The sequence below is a fragment of the Mobula birostris genome, chromosome 18 (assembly GCF_030028105.1).
Source record: "Mobula birostris isolate sMobBir1 chromosome 18, sMobBir1.hap1, whole genome shotgun sequence".
NCBI classification, from domain to species: Eukaryota; Metazoa; Chordata; class Chondrichthyes; order Myliobatiformes; family Myliobatidae; genus Mobula; species Mobula birostris.
The window spans coordinates 67637566-67661090 of NC_092387.1; the positions used below are offsets into that span (position 1 = coordinate 67637566).

The following is a 23525-nucleotide window of genomic DNA, read 5'->3' on the forward strand; positions in this document are numbered from 1 at the left end:
GTGATCCGAGGTGGGCTGTAAATGCCACAAGGGGGCTTCGGATGGAGGATCATTGTTTTCTTCAGACTGACCGTTAACCCAAAAGCCCTTACAGCCTTGGCGAAATGAGTGACTGCAGTCTGTAGTGCATCATTTGTGTGAGAAGAGCACAGTCATCTGCATAGTACCTTGAGAATAGGCTCTTACATGGTCTTTGTTCGGGTGAGAAGGTGGTGGAGGTTGAAATTATTTTCATGAGTGCTCTTTGAGGTGGTCTCTTTTGCTTCCCATAGCATCATGGCAAAGAGTGTTGATGCCAAAGCACAGCCTTGTTTCACGCCGGTACTGACAGCGAATGGGTCAGACAGCTCGCTGCTTTGTTTAACCTGACCGCTTTGGCTGTCATGGAGCTGCTGTAGGATGGTGAGGAATTTTGGGGGACAGCTGAACATCGACAGAATCTTCCAGAGACTTATCGCGGCTGACTGCATCAAAGCCAATGGCCAGGTTAATGAACACTGCGTACAGTCCCATGTTCTGTTCATGACACTTCTCTTGTATCTGATGCAGGATGAAGATCATGTTGGATGTGTCTCTGTTCACTCTGAATCACACAGACTGTCTGTGAGGTTGCCTTCGGCAATGGTAGGGATGACTGGCCAAGAGAATTCTGGTGACGACCATCCTGATCGTGGACAGTAGGGTAATGCCTCTGTAGTTTGAGCAATGGAATTTCTCCCCTTTATTCTTATACAGGGAGACAATTACAGCATCATTTGGGATTGAACTTTTCTCCCAACAGAGTGTGAACAAGTTTGAGAGTTTGCTCAGGAGAATGTCTCCGCCCATTTTGTACGCTTCTGTTGGGATCCCATTAATGTCTGGGGCTTTGTGGCATTTTTGCTTGGAAGTAGTGGCTTTGACCTCATACAAAGTTAGCTGGCCATCAAGCTTAAGCCTGATTGCGTGCTGGGGGATCATACCGATGGATGCTGCTTGTTCTTGACGATTATTCCCGAAAAGGCTCTCGTGGTGCTCTGTCCATCAACTCATGATGGCTTTCTATCAAGGAAGTCAACATATCTCAAAATCGCCTGCTGGAATGTACGCACATTGTAGGACTCCACAGAAGGTGACTGACGCCAAAGGTGCTCAGCGCCTGTGGCTCGAGAACTAGCTTGACTGGATATTGACATCGCTGCTACAAGTAAAGTATATTTTGCAGATCAAGGATCTTTGATGAGCGTGGTGCAGGCTACACTCTCTCCTGGTCAGGCAGAAGGAGCAATGAGAGCAGACTCTCTGGTGGGCTTCATGATCAGAAGCACCATCTTCAATAAGCTTCAAAGCCTATTGGACACTTGGATTGATTTGTGTCCCTGTGACTCCTGCTGCAACACAACCAAAATGTGGTTGTAGGTGTCTATTCCCCCACACTGCAAGCAGACCATGCTGTCAAAGAGGCGTTCTATGGGGAGCTGAAATCCCTCCTATTGGAAACAAACAGGGCAGACAAGATCATCGTCCTAGGTGACTTTAAGGTATGCCCGGGGTCTCGGGTCATCATGGTGGCAGAAACTGCAATGACAACGGGTGGATGCTGCTGGAGTTCTGCACAGTATTAGGCCTGGTTATAACAAATACACTGTTTCAACAGAAAGCCAGATTCAAGATGACCTGAAACACCGGTACCTACTGACTACAACCTGTGCGCCAAAAAGATGTGTCGGATGTTCTACACACCAGACTGCTATACGGATCACAGACTGGTCAGGGCGGAAGTTAGACTGGCTATCAAGCCAGCAATAAGGAAAAGGGGACCATGGTTGAAAAGGCTCCAGGTGGATAAGCTCTTTGGCCTCAGTGATGCATTCCAGATCAAGCTAAGGGAGAAGCTGGACAGCAAAGACACCCCAAGCGCAGACTCTGACACAGAAAAGAAATGGGAGCACGTGATGCTATCCAAGATGCGGCTGTCGAGGTAGTTGGGTACTCTTCAAGAAGAAACAAAGTCTGGTTTGATGAAAACAACATTGAAATCTGGAATCTGCTCCTGAAGAAACGCTCCCACCATCAAGTGGTGCTGTCTAGACCCAATGCCTAAGTGGCCAAGGCAGAATACAGAGCTGCATGCAGCATCGTCCAAGCCAAACGGAGACAGATGCAAAACAATTGGTATTCTGCCCTAGCAGAAAGAATGCAGGACTATGCAGACACTGGTAACACTTGAGCCATGCATGGTCCGACTCGTATGCTCATCTGATGGGGTCCAGCCTGCTGACAGATGATGTCCAGTAAGCCTTCACTAACTGACCTGTATAAAACTCGTTAGCTCTACATTTGGAATTTACACAGTTCAAGACACTGAACAAGGAAGGTATTGGACGTGAAGAGAGGTATATTGTATCAGACTCAATGTCGTGTGAATACTAGGAGAAATCGTAGATCCTTCGATTGTTCTTGCCTTGCAGAGATGTAGAAAGAGACGAATGTCAAAAAAAGATAACAAAGCTATTCTCTGGGGCTGAGAAGCTAACATCAGGACTTAATGTGAGTTTGCAAGTTGCAGCAGGTTCTGGAAAGAGTCATAGAGCAGGGAAACAGGGCCTTTGGCTTAACTCTTGAATACTCACCGAAGTGCCTTCCTGAGCCAGTTCCATTTGCCTGCACTTGGCCCATCTCCTAAATGTTTCCCATTCATGTTCATGGAAGTTCATAAATTCTTGCTCACATCTCTGGGCTCCACAAGCGGTCCCAAAAGAAACTCTCCCTCTCCCTGGCTGCTTTATTTATGGAATTCCTTGAGATGCAACTAATCTTGTATTATGGCCTTTTTTTGCACCCTATTTGTTTTGTAAACACCCCCCTGTACTATTTTCCTATAGGGATTCTCCCACTGTGTTGCTTATGACTCTGCTTTTTTCTTCAACTCCACAACATCTTGTCACCTGGGGTTTCCTAACCTTGCCATCCTTGTCTTTCAGCCAAGACTCTGATCTCTCACCATCTCTTTCACTTGTTGCATGTTGTTTTACCCACATGTTGGATTCATTTCTGGTGTCCTCTGTTTGAAAGTTTGTATGTTCTTCCCGAGATTGCATTGGTTTCTTCCGGGTGCTCAGATTTCCTCCCAAGGTCTAAAGATGTACTGGTTAGTAGGTTAATTGGTCATCGTAAATCATTCTACCTAGAAGAGTTTCTCTTGCCAAGAGTCACTTTGTCATACTATCATTTCCTGTCAGAGTCACCACTATAGATACTCCTGCACCTAGTGTTACTTGTGTGTATATATAATCAGTTTCTGTATGTCAGCTAATCTGTGTATGTATAGCCCCACTCAAGTTACTTCTGCATTGTTTTATAGAATTGCTTTTATATTTATTGTGTTCTTTATGTAACTTTCCCTAACCTCCACCCATTAACCCACTCCTCCACACCCCAATCACCTTTATCATTTCCAGTCAGTCACCTTATGTACAGACACTTCTGTGTCTAGCATCATCTTATGGACATATGTACATTGATTGTAAGCTATCTTATATATTTATATTTATTGTTTTTTATTATTATTGTGTTCGTTAACTCAGGGTTTTTTTGTGTTGCATCAGATCCAGAGTAACAATTGCTCTGTTCTCCTTTACATTTGTGTACTGATGAATGACAGTAAACAAGCTTGGGCCTTGATCTCCTGAACGTACTTTACAAATCCTTCCCCTTACACTAAGACATCCTGGTCAATATGGGGAGGCTAATAATTTGTCAATCAGCCTGTTATGATTCTGCTCCCACTGACTGCTTGGTGGAGGAGGGTGCGGTTGGAGGATGCTAGGATATAAACCCAGCACACAGTGATCACCCCTTTTGTATTTGTAAGTTCTATCCATATGGATTTGTAGGAAGGGCTTTCCAAGCGATCCTGAGAGCTGCCATAATGTTCTGGAACACTGAGCCACTGGTCCTGCTTGTTAAAGTTCAAAGTACATCTATTATCGAAGTATATATGCATTATACTGTCTTGAGATTTGTCTTCTACCAGGCAGCCATGAAACAAAGAAACCCAAAATAACCCATTAGAAAGATGGTCAAACACCCAATGTGCAGAGAAAAAGAAAGGAAAAAAAAAACAAATGCAAGCAATCACTGTAAACAAAATAGCTTCTGAACTGAAGTCCACCAAGAGAATCCAAGACTCATAGTTCAGCCCAGAGCCGAGTAAACATCGTAGAGCAACGAGCTGAACTGGCCCATCCCTCGCCTCTGGCATCAGGTTCAGTCACTTCAATAGGCTCTGTGGCCTGGAGTCCGCTGCCTCGATTCAGCCTGGCACTTAAGTTGATTGTGTCGGGATTTCCTCGTTCTCTGTGACGGCCCTGCTGCCTCACCTCGCCTCGGTTCTGCCACATCGAATTGCCTTCAACTCCAAAGAGAAGTTAGACTATTGAAGGATGGCGCCTCCAGGGGTGTAGTCCTGTGGATGACCAATTTCAGGCCGGTGTTTCTTGCCGAGGCATTGTGGCAGATGGAACATCGGGATTTTGCTGCAACGGGTGTATGGAAAGGTAATGCGGCAGACTAACATCGTGACAGTCAGTCTCCCCTTTCACTGTGAAAATGGGTGATATCTCTCTGTGCTTGTGCCATGTCGAACTGTTGGGTAAACAGTAGTTTGTGTTGACTGCAGATCGTAGTCTCTCTTTCGGTGTTTTGTGTTGCATGAGGGGTGGTGGGCGCTGACACTTTTTGCTGAAACGGTTGGGGGTGGGAACTTGGTTTACATTCTGAGTTTGACACCATTCCACTTGTGTCCCATCTCTTGCCAATCTGCCTGAAACCAAAGGTTAATAATATAGTCTTAAATGAAAACACTGCTCTTTTGTATTTCTTAAGGAAATGTGGAGAGTTTGATGAATTTCTAAAATGGGTTACAATTAACCAGGAGTCTTTGTAGGAGGGTAATTCCTCAAGGTTGTTATAGCAACGGTGGTAGTGGGGATAAGTGAAAGCTTCCAATGGCGTGTATCTCGAGTAGCAGCTGACGGTTCGTGACGTAGCATGGCCTTCACGTGTGGCTTAGCTACTAAGCCTGGTGCACTGTTTCTATGGACAAGAAGGGTCAAAGGTGGCTTACTGGTGCCTTAAAACCAGTTGCTTTGGGCAGACGGGGTTCGTTGGCAGCTCATCAAGGAGAAGGAAAACTGATCTCAAACCTCTGCGGCCTTGCAGCTATACCTACTCATGGGGAAGGCTTTAGGTGTAAGCCCTGAGGGAAAAATCTGGAGCTGGTGTCCCACCGTTGAGTTCAACACTGAACGGCAACTCCTACAACTCTGGTGCTAAACCGTATCAGTCTCTGCTGTTCCTTTGGGTTGATTAGCTGCATGGAGAGAGGGTGCCTACTGTATGGGCAACTGCTTGTTCTCTATATTGTACTGTCCCGTCTTACATATCTATGCAGCTTGGATGCAACATTCTTGGTCGACCCTGACCCATTGGAGGCCTCGGGTGAGATGTATCTCAGGTTCCTATGGGAAATGAGGGAGAAAGGTCAGGCAATGACTTAAGAAATGTGCTTGAAGGATGGTGCTCAAATATTTTGTGATCAGTCCACTAGAGGGTAGCATTGCAATGCAATACAGTACAGCCCCAAACATAGATGCAGCAGGGACTTCCACACAAGGAATTGAAAGCGGGTTGCAGGCCCTGGGGTCGTCTAATGAATATGAACCAGCCACCACTTTCTTCTCCCTCCTCTCACCCTCCCCCTCTTCTCCCTCCTCTCACCCTCCTAAAGTGGGGAGAAAAAAGTTAAGTTACTGGCAACAACAATAAAGGTTGCTGGTGAACGCAGCAGGCCAGGCAGCATCTCTAGGAAGAGGTACAGTCGACGTTTTGGGCCGAGACCCTTCGACAGGACTAACTGAAGGAAGAGCTAGTATGGGTTTCTTCCACCTATCATTTCCCAGCTTATATTATCCCCATTCTCCCCCTCCTTCACCTGAACTAGTTCACGAAAACTCTGATAGGCCAATGGTTCACTGCTGCTCAGCGATAGAACATAATAAAAATCATGTGTACAATTAAATATCAAAGAATAGTAGAAATACTGGAGTCATGATGATCATGATAAAAAGAATCATGTGTCAAATATTAAAGAATAGAAATACTGGGGTCATGATCACGAGGTTTATGATCATTGTTGTGAAATTTTGGTTTATAGCAATGGTACAGTGCAATAAATAACTTGTAATAACATATATTAAAAAAATTCTACTCAGCCCTCCCCACACCTTTATCTATTACCCCATCACTGCACTGTAAGCACTTTAAACCACTTTTTATAAAGCTGTTTATATTGTAAATAATGCTGGTATTGATGTATTCACATTTTATTCCATATCTGTACTTTTTTTATGTAATTTTTTGTTTATAGTTGTTGAATATGATTTTTATTACACTTTGAGCCAGCCCACGACAGCAAATGACTAATACGTGCTCAGTACAATACTCGGCAGAAGCCTTGAGGATATGTATCATCTCTATCTTGGTGGGCCCAAGACTTTTGCACAATACTGTAGTGGTTTTATGTATTGCCCTGTATTGCTGCACCATTAAAAAAAGGATTTCATGACATACGTGAGTGATGATAAACCTGATTCTGATCTGGGTCTGTATTGTGGACTGAGATTGGGAAGTGGGCTGGGAGAAGGGGAATCACAGTTGGGAAAAGGGGAAGGGAGAGGGATAGACCAGAGAAACATTCTGTAATGATCAGTAAACCTATTGTTTAGAATCAAATGACCTTGTATGCTGTTTCAGGACTGGGTATGTCTGCACTTGCAGCCCCCTCACCCACGGCACGCCTCTGCCACCTGTCCTGCACCTCTCCCACAACACTCCACCCTCATTTCTACACTATAATCATGAATGGTCTTGCATATCTCTTTCCTTCACCTCCGCACATGCTCTGTCTCCATTTGTAAGGATGGAATTCCTCTAGTCCTCCCCTGAAACCCACCAACCTCAGTATTCAATATATCATTCACAGTTTGAAGTAAATATATTATCAAAGTACGTATGTGTTAAAGCAAATGTGGATAATGCAGTCTCTCAAGCATCACACTAAAGGGAAGGAAGTTCAAAGTAAATTTATTATCAAAATACATATGTCACCATCTACAATCCTGAGATTCATTTTCTTGTGGGTATTTACAGTAAAAACACAGAATCAATGTAAGAGGGCATCAAGATGGACAAACAGCCAATGTGCATAAGACAATAAACTGCAATACAAAAAGAAAATAATAATTAAGTAATAAATATTGTGGGAACAGTTCAGTGATGGGGTGAGTGAAGTTATCCGTTTTGGTTCAAGAGCCTGATGGGTGAGGAGTAATAACTTCCTGAATCTCCTTGCAGTTTGCACCACTTTCAATAAGACTCCATCAACGGCAACATCTACTTTTCCTCTAGTTTTAGTATTCTTCAGGACTATTTCCTACACAATTCCCTGATCTGCTCTTTCATCTCCCCCACAATCACACTCCTGATGTCATTTCCCCACATTAAGCAACTGGACTTCTACTGCAGTTGGTACTCACAATGTGCTTTCCTCTACATTGGAAAAAGTGATTTGGGTGACCACATTGAGAAGCACCGATGTTCAGTCTGAAGGTGTAAGCCTTGTTTCTAGTTGTATGTTGCTTTGAATCATTATCCCAATTCCAGTCTGATATCAGGAACATCTATCTGGACGCTACTATCACATGGATCACACAGTGTATCAATTTGGCCTCCTACATGTGGGAGACACACACTATTGGGCATAGGCTTTCAAGTAGGCATGTCTTTATCTTGGCAGGCCTTCTTCATAGCTCCCACAGAGTAAGTTGCAAGGTGCATACCATTACTAATATGACTCAGTAAAAACGTTTAATCATACTACCCTGTGGATATGTAACAGACACATTCAGCCTTTCAGACTCAGTATTGAATCCTATAACTCAACAGTGAGATGTCCTTCCTGGCCTCCCCAGCATCGGGGACATCTTCAAAAGGTGATGCCTCAAAAAGGTGGAATCCATCATTAAGGATCCCCCTCCCCTCCCATCATCCAGGACATGGCTTTTTCTCATTGCTACCATCAGGGAGAAGGTACAGGAGCCTGAAGACATTCAACATTTTAGAAACTGCTTCTACCCTTCGACTATCAGATTTCTGAATGGACAACGAAACCATGTACACCATCTCACTAATTTTTTTGCTCTTTATCCACTAAGTTTTTAAAAATATATTTCTTATTGTAATATATAGTTTATTATTATGCATTGCACTGTACTGTTACCATTAAATAACAAATTTCACAACTTAATGCGTTATATTAAACCTGATAATGACTGTGAAGTCATTGCTGTGTGTGCATCAGAACTGGCCTCTTCGCTGGGTCATCCATTTGTAATATTGTCTCCAGTTTTCTGTCCACCAGCACAGGCAGACCTGCTGAATGTTTCCTACAGTGCTACATTTCATGACTATGTTACTTTGTGTTTACTATACATCCATGTCAAGTTTTGGTCACCTACCTACAGGAAAGATATCAATAAGATTGAAAGAGTACAGAGAAAATTTTACAAGGATAGTGCCAGGAATTTAGGACCTGAGTTATAGGAAAAGGTTGAATAGATTAGAACTTTATTCCCTGGAGTGTAGGAGAATGAGGGGAGATTTGACAAAGGTAGATAAAATTATGAGGTGTATACAGTAGAAAGGGTAAATACAAGGAGGCTTTTTGCATTCTTCCTTCACTGGTTCTTTTCAGTAAAACAAAAATGGATAATGTAGTAATAAAACTGTCTCACATGAAAGAGAATGAAATTAAATAATGAAGTAATTGGGTCTCATTGTTGACTGCAGTATAAACACATATCAGCCACTTTACCCAAATACATGAAGTATTGAGTACAGGAACTGAGATGTTATGTTGAAGTTGTTTAAGATGCTGGTACGACCAAATTTGGAGTATAGTGTGCAGCTCTGGTCACCTACCTACAGAAAGATATCAGTCAGATTGAAAAAGTGAAGAGAAAATTTACAAGGATTTTACTAGAATTTGATGACCTGAGGTATAGGGAAAGTTTGAATAGTTAGACTTTATTCCCTGGATTGTAGGATCACATAACACTCAACTGATGTCTGACCAGACAGTAAATGGAGGAACAACAGTTGTGATGGATAGGCCCTACATGATTTCTGAGAGCTGTGGCTGGGAGACAGACAGTAAGACAATGCAGAGGACCTATGTGAAAACTTGAACAAGCACTAGTGAAATGGGACATTCCTTTCTGGTGCTCTGGTCCAACTCCTACATCTGTTCCTCTTCTCACAGCATCTTCACAGAGATGCATCACCTGGCCTTCGACCTCTTCTCTCTCCAGGAACAGAAGCACTTCTTTTAGGTGAAACAGCCACTCAGTTCTACCCATTCCATCCTACACTTTGTGGACACTTTACTGGGCACCTCCTGTACCTAATAAAGTGGCCAACCGAGTGTACATTCATGGTCTTCTGCTGCTGTAGACCATCTACTTCAGGGTCTGATATGTGCATTCAGAAAGATGCTCTTCTGCACACCACTGTTGTAACGCACGGTTATTTGAGTTACTGTCACTTCCCTGTCAGCTTGAACCATTCTGGTCATTCTCCTCTGACCTCTCTCATTAACAATTGTCTTTGCGCACAAAACAGCTCACTGGACTTTTTTTTTGTTTTGTTTTCCACACCATTCTCTGTAAACTGTTGTGAGTGAAAATCCCAGGAAATCAACAGTTTCTGAGATACTCAAACCACCTCGTCTGGCACCAACAATCATTCACTGTCAAAGTCGCTTAGATCACATTTCTTCCCCATTCTGATGTTTGGTCTGAACAACTGAACCTCTTGAGCATGTCTGTATGCTTTTATGCATTGAATTGCTGCCCAAATGATTGGCTGATATTTGGATTAATGAGCAGGTGTACAGGTGGCCACTGAGTGTATGTGTAGTGCACTCAGTGCTAACAGTGTGGTCTCCTCCATGCTGGAGACATGTGGGAATCCCTGCCTTCAGCCTACATGAGTGTTCCAGTTGCTGCCACTTTACCTCTCTTCCACTCTGACCTCTGGCTTCAGCCGAACGTAAGCCTAAGGAACAACCCTCAGGACCTAGCATGAATTCAACGATTTCAGAGAAACAGCCTTTACAGCTTGTTTTACAAATGGCCATTTTGGATGAAGTGTCCATGGAGGGGTAGCATCACTAGTGGAAGGGCTTGTCGTGTCCATTCTGGGCAGCTCATTCACCCAGTGGACACTCCACTCTCACCTGTGGCTCCAAGTAGCTGTTTGCATGCAACACCCTTCAATAGATGGGTTAAACCAAGTGAGGGTAGACAGTGGGTGTCATACCCAGGTGGGAGAGGGCTATGCCTGTCCTAGTGTGCAAAGTCAGCTTCAGTGGACTGGCTGGATAATATCTGCAGTGAGATCAGTCAAGAAGGTGGTTTTGCAGTGCTCTGTGGAGAGCAAAGGACAAGATGAGGCCCAGAAAAGTCAAGGTCATCCACTGTAACTAGGGATTACCCCAGTTTGTGATAACTACTCATACCACTGGACCCAGATCTCCAAGGTTAAGAGAGAGGACCTGCCCCAGTGCAATTGCTTTTCCATTTGAAAAAGTCTCCCACGTGGTTTTCCTGTCATTGTTGGATATGCCAGACAACCACCAACTATCTGAAATGGTGACTCTCCTTCTTTGCACCATCTCACTGGAGCAAAGGAGGCCAACATGAACTTCTGCCCAATCTCCTGAGTTATTTTATAATTATTATATAGAGATGCAGCACGATAACAGGCTTTCTGGCCCAGTGAGCCTATGCTGCTCAGCTACACCCATGTGACCAATTAATCGCCCAACCTGCATGTCTTTGGAACGTGGGAGGCAACCGGAGCACCTGGAGGAAACCCATGCTGTCACGGGGAGAACATATAAACAGTGGCGGGAATTGTATCTGGGTTGCTAGTGTTGTGAAACATTACAGTAACTACAATGCTACCGTGCCACCTGCACATGAGTTATGTTTGTACTTCAGAGTTTCAACATCTACTATAGGGGTTCCCAACCTGGGATCCACGGACTCCATGCTTAATGGCATTGGTCCATAGCATAATAAAGGTTAGGAATCCCTGATCTACTGTGCAGGCTTGATGGATTGTTAGCCACTGCAAGTTGTTCCTAGTGTAGGTGTAGTTGTGTTGGAGGAAGATCCGGGACAGGTAGCATATGCGTGACAGGAAAGAGAATAAAGAAGTGGGGTTGATGGGATTGTACTGAGAGCTGATATAGGAGGCCATTCAGCTCATTGAATCTATGTCATAAGGGCACAAGACATAGGAGCAGAATTAGGCAATTTAGCTCATTAAGTCTGCTCTGTCATTTCATCATGGCTGATTAATTATCCCTCTCAACCTTATTATTCTGCCTTCTACCTGTAACCTTTGACATCCTTACTAATCAAGAACCTATCAACCCTTCATTTTAAATATACTCTATCACTTGGCCTCCACAGCCATCTGATTCACTATCCTCTGGCTGAAATAAATTTCTCCTCATTTCTGTTCTAAAGGGAGGTCCTTTTACTCTCAGGCTGTGCCCTCTGTTTCTAGGCTCCCACATTATAGGAAATATTTTCTCCACATTCACTCTATCTCAGCCTTTCAATATTCAATAGGTTTCAATGAAATCCCCCCACATTCTTCTAAACTTCAGGAAGTGCTAGCTCAGAGCCATCAAAAACTCCTCATACATGAACTTTTTTCATTCCTAGGATCATTCTCAAGAACCTAAGAGTGCTCTAAAAAATTTTTGCTGCTTTCTCCTTTCTTTCTCTTTTATACCTTGCCCAAATAGATCAGCCGTGATTCACCTCCCTCTCTTAGTCAGCATCACCACTTGTATTATTCAACCTTGGTCTCCACCCCTCTCCCTTAAGATACACTCGGATTCAGCTGTTTAAAACTGGGATGAGAGAACTTTGCTGCTGCTCTGGGGCCTCTTGCCCAGGACGAGGAAGACTGTGATGTTTCTCAAAAGGTGTCTCCATGTAGAGGCCTTGTTGTCCACCCTATCCCTGCACGTTGTAGTGGAGTTAACAGCGATTGCCGCCAGCTGACTCTTCAGCAAGACCAGCTCCCACAAGACAGTGGCGATGTTCATCAGCACCAGTCCCATCACCCAGGGCTGATCGTTGAAGACTTTCGGGAACACCTCAAAGTTCAGTCCGTACCAAAGGTATAAGGAGTACAGGCTTGATGTTATGAAGGTCAAGTGAGATATGATGATCTCCAGCAGGAACAGAATGAAGAGTCTCTGATTCTTTTTTGCGACACATTTCATTAGGAAGAGACAGTGGTGATCGAAGTTCTCCATGCAGCAGTTGCAGAGTCTACAATGCTTTGTTCCTTCTGGTCGAACCATCTAAAAAAATAAGTAGACAGAATTTTAAGAAATAAGAAGGACTCCAATAGACCTTCCTCCAAATAATAAAAGAACAGTTCAAAACATGCACAAAATGTCGAAGGAACTCAGCAGGTCAGGAAGCATCTATGGAGAAGAATAAAAAGCCGACATTTCAGGCCGAGACCCTTCATCAGGACTGGAGAAAGGGGGAAGAAGCCAGAATAAGAAGGTGGGGGGAGGGGAAGGAGTTCAAGTCGGTAGGTGATAGGTGATACTACGTGAGGGGGAAGGTAGGTGGGTGGAGAAGTAAGAAGCTGGAAGATGATAGCTGGAAGTGGTAAAGAGCTACAGAAGGAATCTGATTGTGGAATGGCTTATTTCTGCTTCTTTAGCTAATGGAGTTATAGATCAAGAGTTCTGTCAAAGTGGAGCAAACACTGTTTTATTGCTTAGGATCTGTGCGACAAGATGCACAGCATTCAAGGGTATGCTTTATCTGGGCCTGGCCATTCTTCTCACAGCTACCATCAGGAAGATGGTACAGAAGCCAAGTCCCACCCACCGGGTTCAATAACCATTACTTCCTTTCAACCATTGTGTTCTTGACAACTGCCACAACTCATAAGACATAGCAGCAGAATTAGGCCATTTGGCCCATCGAGTCTGCTCCGCCATTCAATTATGGCTGATCCTTTTCTTTCTCCTCCTCAACCCCATTTCCCACCTTCTCCCTGTAACCTTTGATGCCATATCCAATGAAGAACCTATCAATCTCTGCCCTAAGTACACCCAACGACCTGGCCTCCACAGCTGCACATGGCAACAAATTCCACAAATTCGCCACCCTCTGGCTAAAGAAATTTCTCCGCGTCTGTTTTGAATGGATGCCCCTGTAACCTGAGGCTGTGCCCTCTTGTCCTGGACTCTCCCACCATGGGAAACATCATTTCCATATCTACTTTGTCTAGACCTTTCAACATTCGAAAGGTTTCAATGAGATCCGCCCTCATCCTTCTGAATTCCAGCGAGTACAGACCCAGAGCCATCAAATGTTCCCCGTATGATACCCTTTCATTCCCAGAATCATCCTTGTGAACCTCCTCTGAACCCTCTCCAATGCCAGCAAATCTCATCTAAGATGAGGAGACCAAAACTGTACACAATACTCAAGGTGAGGCCTTATCAGTGCCTTATAAAGCCTCAGCATCACATCCTTGCTCTTGTATTCTAGGCTTCTTGAAATGAATGCTAACATGCCATTTGCCTTCCTCACCACCTACTCAATCTGCAAGTTTGTCTTTAGGGAGTTCTGCACAAGGACTCCCAAGACCATTTGCATCTCAGATTTTTGGATATTTTCCTATTTAGAAAATAGTCTGCACATTTATTTCTACAACTAAAGTTCATGACCATGCATTTTCCAACATTATAGTTCATTTGCCACTTTTTTGCCCATTCTCCTAATCTAAGTCCTTCTGCATCCTATCTGTTTCCTCAACACTACCTGCCCTTCCACCAATCTTTGTATCATCTGCAAACTTGGCAACAAAGCCATCTATTTGATTATCTAAATCATTTATATACAGCATAAGACACCAACTCCAACCCCTACGGAACACCACTAGTCACTGGCAGCCAACTAGACAAGGATCTTTTTGTTCCCATTCGCTGCCTTCTTCCAATCAGCCAATGCTCTAACCATCTTAGTAACTTTCCTGTAATACCACGTGTTCTTAACTTGGTAAGCAGCATCATATGTGGCACCTTGTCAAAGGCCTTCTGAAAGTCCAAATATACAACATCCACTGCATCCCCTTTATCTATCCTACTTGTAATCTCTTCAAAGAATTCCAACCAGTTCATCAGGCAGGATTTTCCCTTAAGGAAACCATGTTGACTTTGTCCTATCTTGTCCTGTGTCACCAAATACTCCATGAACTTATCCTTAACAATTGGCTCTAACAGCTTCCTAACCACCGAGGTCAGGCTTGCTGGTCTATAATCACAACATGTTGGAGGAACTCAGCAGGTCAGGCAGCATCCGTGGAAACGAGCGTTTCCACGGATGCTGCCCGATCTACTGAGTTCCTCCAGCATGTTGAGAGTGTTGCTTTGACCCCAGCATCTGCAGAGTATTTTGTGTTTACCGGTGTATAACTTCCTTTCTGCTGCCTTTCTCCTTTCTTTACGAGTAGAGTGACATTTTCAATTTTCCAGTCTCTGGCACCATGCCAGAGTCCAATGATTTTTGAAAGATCATTTCGAATGCTGCCACAATCTCTAATACTACCTCTTCAGAGCCCTAGGGTGCAGTTCATCTGGTCCGGGTGACTCATGTACTTTTAGGTCTTTCAGCATTTTGAACACCTTCTCCCTTGTAACAGTAACTGCACCCACTTCTCTTCCTTCACACACTACAACATCTGGCATTCTGTGTGCCTTCCACAGTGGACACTGATTTATTATCCCTCTCAATCCCATTATCCCTGATCCCTAATCATTAGTTTATCAAAACTACAACTTTGCACTAAAATGGGTATTTTTTTGGTTTCATTTTGTTCTTTCTTGTAAAAATTGTTTAAGTTAAGATTTTCTGGTGAATGTTGTTAATATACTATGTGCCTGTGATACTGCTGCAGGGTTTTCGTTCCACCTACGCTTATATGTACTTATACAGATGATTACGACTTGTTTTAGTACTGACTTGAAACTTAATTAGTGCTAAAAACAACAGAGTCCTAATGAAAATAAATTCAAGTCATAAAATTAATGAGGAACATGGCCGATGAAGAATGTGCCACGATTGTTCAAATTCTAAAATTGAATTAAAAATTCCAAAGAACTTATGCAGACTTTGAAATTACACACATCAAAGTTGCTGGTGAATGCAGCAGGCCAGGCAGCATCTTTAGGAAGAGGTACAGTCGATGTTTCGGGTCGAGACCCTTCATCAGGACTAACTGAAGGAAGAGCTAGTAAGAGATTTGAAAGTGGGAGGGGGAGGGGGAGATCCGAAATGATAGAAGACAGGAAGGGGAGGGATGGAGCCAAGAGCTGGACAGGTGATTGGCAAAAGGGGATATGAGAGGATCATGGGACAGGAGGCCCAGGGAGAAGGAAAAGGTGGGGGGGGGAACCCAGAGGATGGGCAAGGGGTATAGTCAGAGGGACAAAAAGGAGAGAGAGAGAAAGAAATTGTGTATATAAATAAATAACGGATGGGGTATGAGGGGGAGGTGGGGCATTAGTGGAAGTTAGAGAAGTCAATGTTCATGCCATCAGGTTGGAGGCTATTCAGATGGAATATAAGGTGTTGTTCCTCCAACCTGAGCATAGCTTCATCTTTACAGTAGAGGAGGCCATGGATAGACATATCAGAATGGGAATGGGATGTGGAACTAAAATGTGCAGCCACTGGGAGGTCCTGCTTTCTCTGGCGGACAGAGTGTAGGTGTTCAGCAAAACGATCTCCCAGTCTGCATCGGGTCTTGCCAATAAATATAGAAGGCCACATCGGGAACACCGGACGCAGTATATCACCCCAGCCGACTCACAGGTGAAGCGTTGCCTCACCTGGAAGGACTGTCTGGGGCCCTGAATGGTGGTAAGGGAGGAAGTGTAAGGGCATGTGTAGCACTTGTTCTGTTTACAAGGATAAGTGCCAGGAGGGAGATCAGTGGGGAGGGATGGGGGGGACGAATGGACAAGGGAGCGTTGCTTGAATTTCCAGCATCTGCAGAATTCCTTGTGTTTGCAGACTTTGAAATTTAAAGCTTTACAGGGTATGGCTGAAAATAGTAGTGATGCTGGAGGTAATACAGTGGTGGAATGTTGGGCGCAACAGCACTGGTGTCTTCCTTTCTTAACTCCATACTTCTGGACAAATCTAGAATACCTGGAGTTATCTCTTGGAAACAAATAATACCAAGAGAAAAATGTCTGCATGGAACCAGCCAGTACCTCACAATAAATGCAGAATCTGGATGGCTTCTCATTTGTTTCAATCAGCTGAGCGATCGTTAAATACTTTGTCGCAGAGTCAGATTCTCGCAGATTCCCAGGGTCTCTCGTTAGCAGTTTCACGAACATCCAGAACAGGAGGGTTGCCAACATTGTCATGAAACACAGCAGCATCTTTGCCGGCCAGAGAGGTGTAATTAGTCAAGGAATAGTCTCACCCTTTTTTGGCTCAGTTTGGGAATTATCTTTGAGATCTACTTTCTGCATAATGCAACAATTTAATTAGATCATAGTCGTGGAGCATTACGTAATTGCAAACGGAAATATGCAACGCTGCAAGAAAGAGGAAGGGTATTTAGAGCCACAGAACACTACAGGACATAATCAGGCCCTGTGACACATCTAGTCCATGCTGGACTGTTATTCTATCTAGTCCCATCAACCTGCACCTGGACCATAAACATCCATACCCCTCCCATCCAGGTACTTATTTAAGCCCCATGTATTTAAACTCAAAGCCCTCCAAGCCATGAAGCACATCTACACAGAGCAGAGTCACAGGAAAGCAGTATCCATCATCAAGGGCCCCCATCCATGCCAGGTTCTCTTCTCGCTGCCGCCATTGGGAAGGAGGTGCAGGAACCTCAAGTTCCACACCACCAGTTTAAGAACAGGTATTACCCTTCAACCATCAGACTCTTGAACCAATGTGGATAACTTCACTCACCCCAACATTAAACTGATTCCACAACCTATGGACTCACTTTCAAAGGTTCTTCAACTCACGTTCTTAATATTATTTATTTATTATTATTATTTTGTTTTTCTTTTTGTAATTTCCGATCTTGTCTTTTGCACATTGCTTGCTTATCCATGTACTTGTGTGTAGTTTTTCATTGATTCTATTGTTTCTTGGTATTTATTGAGAATGCCTGCAAGAAAATGAATCTCAGGGTAGTATATGGATATGGTGACATATATATACTTTGAACTTCATTCTCTTTAATGTAACTGCAATATCCACATTTATTTCACTGAAAAGCAGCAATGATGGAGGAATACCAAGGCATTGGAAAGGCTGTGGGGTTTGCAAGGAAATAAAAGGAATACAGCCTCACTGAAGGGCCAAGGGGATGGCTGAAGGCTCATTCATTTCAAATGCCCAACGAGAAACACACAGTGAGGTTTGATGGGGTGTTCACAATCCCAAAAGGTTTCATAGAACATAGAAATCTACAGCACATTACAGGCCCTTCGGTCCACAATGTTGTGCCGACCACGTCACATACTCAAGAAACTGCCTAGAATTTCCCTAGCGCATAACCCTCTATTTTTCTAAGCTCCATATACCTATCTAAGAGGCTCTTAAAAGACCCTATTGTATCCACTTCCAATACTGTCGCTGGCAGTGCATTCCACGCGACCACCACTCTCTGTGTGGAAAAACGTACCCTGACATCCTCTCGGTACTTATTTCCAAGTACCTTAAAACTATGCTCCCTCGTGTTAGCCATTTCAACCCTGGGGAAAAAGCTTCTGGCTATCCACAAAATCAATGCCCCTCATCATCTTACACACCTCTATTAGGTCACTTCTCATCCTTCATCGCTCCAAATAGAAAAGGCCAAGTTCACTCAACCTATTCTCATAAGGTATGCCCTCCAATCCAGGCAACATATTAACAGAAACCATAGAAAAACTACAGCACAGAATCAGGCCTTTTGGCCCTTCTTGGCTGTGCCGAACCATTTTCTGCCTAGTCCCACTGACCTGCACACAGACCATATCCCTCCATACACCTCCCATCCATGCATCTGTCCAATTTATTCTTAAATGGTAAAAAAGAACCCACATTTACCACCTCGTCTGGCAGCTCATTCCACACTCCCACCACTCTCTGTGTGAAGAAGCCCCCCCTAATGTTCCCTTTAAAGTTTTCCCCCCTCACCCTTAACCCATGTCCTCTGGTTTTTTTCTCCCCTTACCTCACTGGAAAAAGCCTGCTTGCATTCACTCTATCTATACCCATCATAATTTTATATACCTCTATCAAATCTCCCCTCATTCTTCCTAATAAAGTCCTAACCTATTCAACCTTTCTCTGTAACTGAGTTTCTCAAGTCCTGGCAACATCCTTGTAAACCTTCTCTGCACTCCTTTCTGTAACTTGGTGACTAAAACTGATCACAATACTCGAGAATCGGCCTCACCAATGCCTTATACAACCTCATCATAACATTCCAACTCTTATACTCAATACTTTGATTAATAAAGGCCAATGTACCAAAAGCTCTCTTTACGACCCTATCTACCTGTGATGCCACTCTTAGAGAATTTTGTATCTGTGTTCCCAGATCCCTCTGTTCTACTGCACTCCTCAGTGCCTTACCATTAACCCTGTATGTTCTACCTTGGTCTGTCCTTCCAAAGTGCAATACCTCACACTTGTCTGTATTAAACTCCATCTGCCATTTTTCAGCCCATTTGTCCAGCTGGTCCAAGTCCCTCTGCAAACTTAGAAAACCTTCCTCACTGTCCACTACACCTCCAATCTTTGTATCATCAGCAAATTTGCTGATCCAATTTACCACATTATCATCCAGATCATTGATATAGATGACAAATAACAATGGACCCAGCACTGATCCCTGTGGCACACCACTAGTCACAGGCCTCCACTCTGAGAAGCAATTCTCTAGTACCACTCTTTGGCTTCTTCCATTGAGTCAATGTCTAATCCAATTTACCACCTCTCCATGTATACCTAGCAACTGAATTTTCCTAACTAACCTCCCATGCGGGACCTTGTCAAAGGCCTTACTGAAGTCCATGTAGACAATATCCACTGCCTTCCCTTCATCAACTTTCCTGGCAACCTCCTCGAAAAACTCCAATAGATTGGTCAAACATGACCTACCATACACAAAGCCATGTTGACTCTCCCTACAAAGTCCCTGTCTATCCAAATGCTTGTAGATTCTGTCTCTTAGTACTCCCTCCAATAATTTACCCACTACCGACATCAAATTTACCTGCCTATAATTTCCCGGATTACTTTTCGATCCTCTTTTGAACAACGGAACAACATGAGCCATTCTCCAATCCTCCGGCACCTCACCCGTAGACACCGACATTTTAAATATATCTGCCAGGGCCCCTGCAATTTCATAACATCTTTGTAATTCTCCTCTGCACTCTCTCTATAGTATCCACATCCTTCCTGCAGTGAGGTGACCAGAACTGAACACAATACTCCCAAGTGAGGTCTGACCAAGGCTATATTACCTCGTGGCTCTTGAACTTAATCCCATGGTTGCTGAAGGCCAACACATCATACGCCTTCTTAACAACACTGTCAACCTGTGCAGCAGCTTTGAGTGTCCTATGGACACAGACCCCAAGGTCTCTCAGATCCTTCCCTCACTTCCCACAGTAGCCTGGGGTACATCTCGTCCAGTCACTGTGACTTATCTAACTTAACACTTTTCAAAAGCTCCAGCACATTCTCTTTGCTAATGTCTATATGCTCAAGCATTTCAGTCCGCTATAAGTCATCCCCACAATTTCCAAGGTCTTTTTCCCCCTACCCCAATTAAATGTTTTTCCAAATTGTCTGCTCCTATTCCTCTCCAGTGCTATGATGAAGATAGAGTTGTGGTCACTACCTCCAAAATGCTCTCCCACTGAGAGATCTGACAGCTGATCAGGTTCATTTTCCAATACCAGATCCAGTACAGCCTCTCCTCTAGTTGGCTTATCTACATACTGTGTCAGAAAACCTTCCTGAACACACCTAACAAACTCCACCCCATCTAAACCCCGTGCTCTACAGACATGCCAATCAATATTAGGAAAGTTAAAAATCTCCCATCACAACAACTCTACTACTATTGTATAACTCCAGAATCTACCTCCCTATCTGTTCCTCGATATCCCTGTTACCACTGGAGGGTCTAAAAAACACCCAGTAGAGTTATTGTCCCATTTCCTGTTTCTGACTTCCACCCACACTGACTCAGTAGACCATCCCTTCGTGACTTCCTTCTTTTCTGCAGCCATGACACTGTCCCTAATTAGCAATGCCACTCCCCCACCTCTTTTGTCTCCCTCTGAGTTCTTTTTGAAACATCTAAAGCCTGGCACACTTAACAGCCATTCCTGCTCCTGAGATATCCCACTCTTTGTAGTGGCCACAACCTCATAATTCCAACTTGTTTATGCTATTCCTTACAGTAAAATAGACACACTTCAAACCATCTGGCTAACCCTAAATTAGCAAATTCCACGACACATGCTGGTGATAATAAACCTAATTCTGCGTGCACCTTTGCTCTAACATCTGCCTAGCCTTCCTCACAATCTCCCTACAAGCTGTCAGTGGCCACTTTATTAGGTACACCAGATACAGAGCAGGTATTAGGTGACCTGCTCATTAATGCAAATATCTAATAAGCCAATCATATGCCAGGAACTGAATAAATAAACACACGCAGACATGGTCAAGCGGTTCAGTTGTTATTTCAACCCAGCATCAGAATAGAGAAGAAATGTGATCCAAGTGACTTTGACCGGGGAATGATTGTTGGTGCCAGTCGGGTGTTTTGAGTATCTCAGAAACTCCTGGGATTTTTACGTAAAACAGTCTCTACAACTTACAGGGAATGGTGCGACAAAGAAAACACATCCAGAGAGCAGCAGTTCTGTAAGTGAAAGTGCCTTGTTAATGAGAGGGGTCAGAAGAGAATGGCCAGACTGGTTCAAGCTGACAGGAAAGTGACAGTAACTCAAATAACCACACGTCACAACAGCAGCGTGCAGAGGAGCATCTCTGAATGCACAACATGTCAAACCTTGAAGCAGCAGAAGACCACACATAGTTGCACTTCTGTGGCCACTTTATTAGGTACACTCCTGTACTTAATGCCAGGGGTCCCCAATCTTTTTTGCACCGCGGACTGATTTAATATTGACAATATTCTTGCAGACTGGCCGACCCGGGGCGGGGGGGGGTGTTCAAGTAGGGTTAAACTCACCTCAACAAGTCTTTTACAGTTAGGGTTGCCAACTTTCTCACTCCAAATAAGGGACAAAAGTAGCAGTCAAATACAGGACACTTGTGTTTACCCCAAGAAAGACTACCACGGCCATGAAGTCTTGCGCGGGCATCTGTGTGCACATATGTGACGTGCGCATACGTGTATGTGCCGTTTTTTTCCCCACAAATAGGTTTTGGCTTAATCTTCCCGACTATACTGTACATACATTATTTCTACTTTATATAAGCTGTGTATTTATCATATCATTCCTGCTTTTACTATATGTTAGTGTTATTTTAGGTTTTGTGTTATTTGGTATGATTTGGTAGGTTTTTTTTTGCGTCTGGGAACTCTCAAAAATTGTTCCCATATAAATTAATGGTAATTGCTTCTTCGCTTTACGCTATTTCAGCACGAAAGGTTTCATAGGAACGCTCTACCTTAGCGGGGGAAATACGGGACAAGGGCGGTCCCGTATGGGACAAACCAATTTAGCCCAATACAGTATACAGGATGTCCTGGCAAATACGGGACAGTTGACAACCCTATGTTCAAGTTCAACAGTGCGTGACAGGGAATGAGGAAAGGTGCAGCTGACTCATATTGTTTCCTCGCGGCCCGGTAGCATATGCTTTGCGGCCCGGTGGTTAGGGACCACTGCTTAATGTGACCACTGAGTGTACAGTGAATGAGGAGAATGTTTCCAGTCAAACATCATAGGGACACAGATTTAAAACATGTAAAAGAACTAAAAGCAACATGGAGCGTTTTTTTTTTATCTGAGCTGCATCAACTTAGATGACATTCTGAATAAGTCAGACGATATTTTAAACGTAGCATTGTGTTTTTGGTAATTGAAATACCAGTTTACTATTTTGCATTGAATGGATTAACACTATAATCTTGTTGTCCTCAGCAATGACAATAAAGCTCTAACTAACTAATCAACTGAAAGGTCTATCTAAACAAAGTACCAGGACATCTTCAGGGAGCGGTGTCTCAGAAAGACAGCGTCCAATATTAAGGACCCCCAGCACCAAGGGCATATTGTTTTATCACTGTTACTATCAGATAGGAAGTACAGAAGCCTTAAGGCTCACACTCAGCGATTCAGGAAGCTTCTTCCCCTCTACCATCCGATTCCTAAATGGACATTGAATCTGTGAACACTACCTCATTTTAAAATATATATTATTTTTGTTCTTGCACGATTTTTAATCTATTCAATATACATATACTGTAATTGATTTACTTATTTATTTACTTTTATTTATTTTATTTTTCTTATATATTATGTATTACAATGAACTGCTGCTAAGTTAACAAATTTCACACCACCTGCTGGTGATAATAAACCTGATTCTGATTCTAAATAGTTCAAGCTGATAATACTTAAGTACAGGGCCATGGGGAAAACATGGGACTATTCAGAAGATTGAATTGAATGCTTCCCTGCACCATGTGGATAATAATTAATGCATTTGCTCTGAATCACTTTGGGACATTCTGAAACAGAGGTGAAAGGAGCCAGAGGAAGGAAGACTTTCTTCTGTATTCTCTACCACAGAGCCACTTTTGGCTATCCAAAGTTATAAAGTTCAATGTAACACACACAAAATGCCGGCGGAACTCAGCAGGCCAGGCAGCATCTATGGAAAAGAATAAACAGATGGCGTTTCGGGCCAAGACCCTTCTTCAGAACCTATTATCACAGTACATATACGTCTTCATATACTACCTTGAGAATCATTTTCCGTAGTGTTTCGTAGGAGAAAAAAAACAGAATCAATGAAAAACTACACACAACCAAAGTGCAAAAGACAAACTGAAAATACAAAAAAAAATTAAAATAATAATAAATAAGTAATACTGAGAAGGAGTTGTCCACTCCTTGAAAATGAGTCCGTAACTTGTGGAATCAGTTCAGTATTGAGGTGAGTGAAGTTACCCACACTTGTTCAACTCCGAACTGATTTGACAACTAATGTTCAGCACAGCATTGCGGGCCTATGTTTCTTTGTCTCTAATGGCGTCACTTTCAAGGACTCTACAACTTTATG

General features: G+C 43.3%; 1 protein-coding gene across 1 annotated transcript in view; it reads right to left on the reverse strand.

Annotated features, from left to right (window-relative positions):
- Positions 1–7109: 7109 nt before the first annotated feature.
- LOC140212196 (palmitoyltransferase ZDHHC17) overlaps positions 7110–23525 on the reverse strand; it is a 38187-nt gene continuing 21771 nt past the window's right edge. The window contains exons 9-10 of the mRNA XM_072282879.1: positions 16430–16620; positions 7110–12487 (exon numbers count right to left, since the gene is read on the reverse strand). Of these exons, the coding sequence (XP_072138980.1) occupies positions 12023–12487; positions 16430–16620 (656 nt within the window). The 3' untranslated portion in view covers positions 7110–12022. The remainder of the gene's footprint in view (positions 12488–16429; positions 16621–23525) is intronic.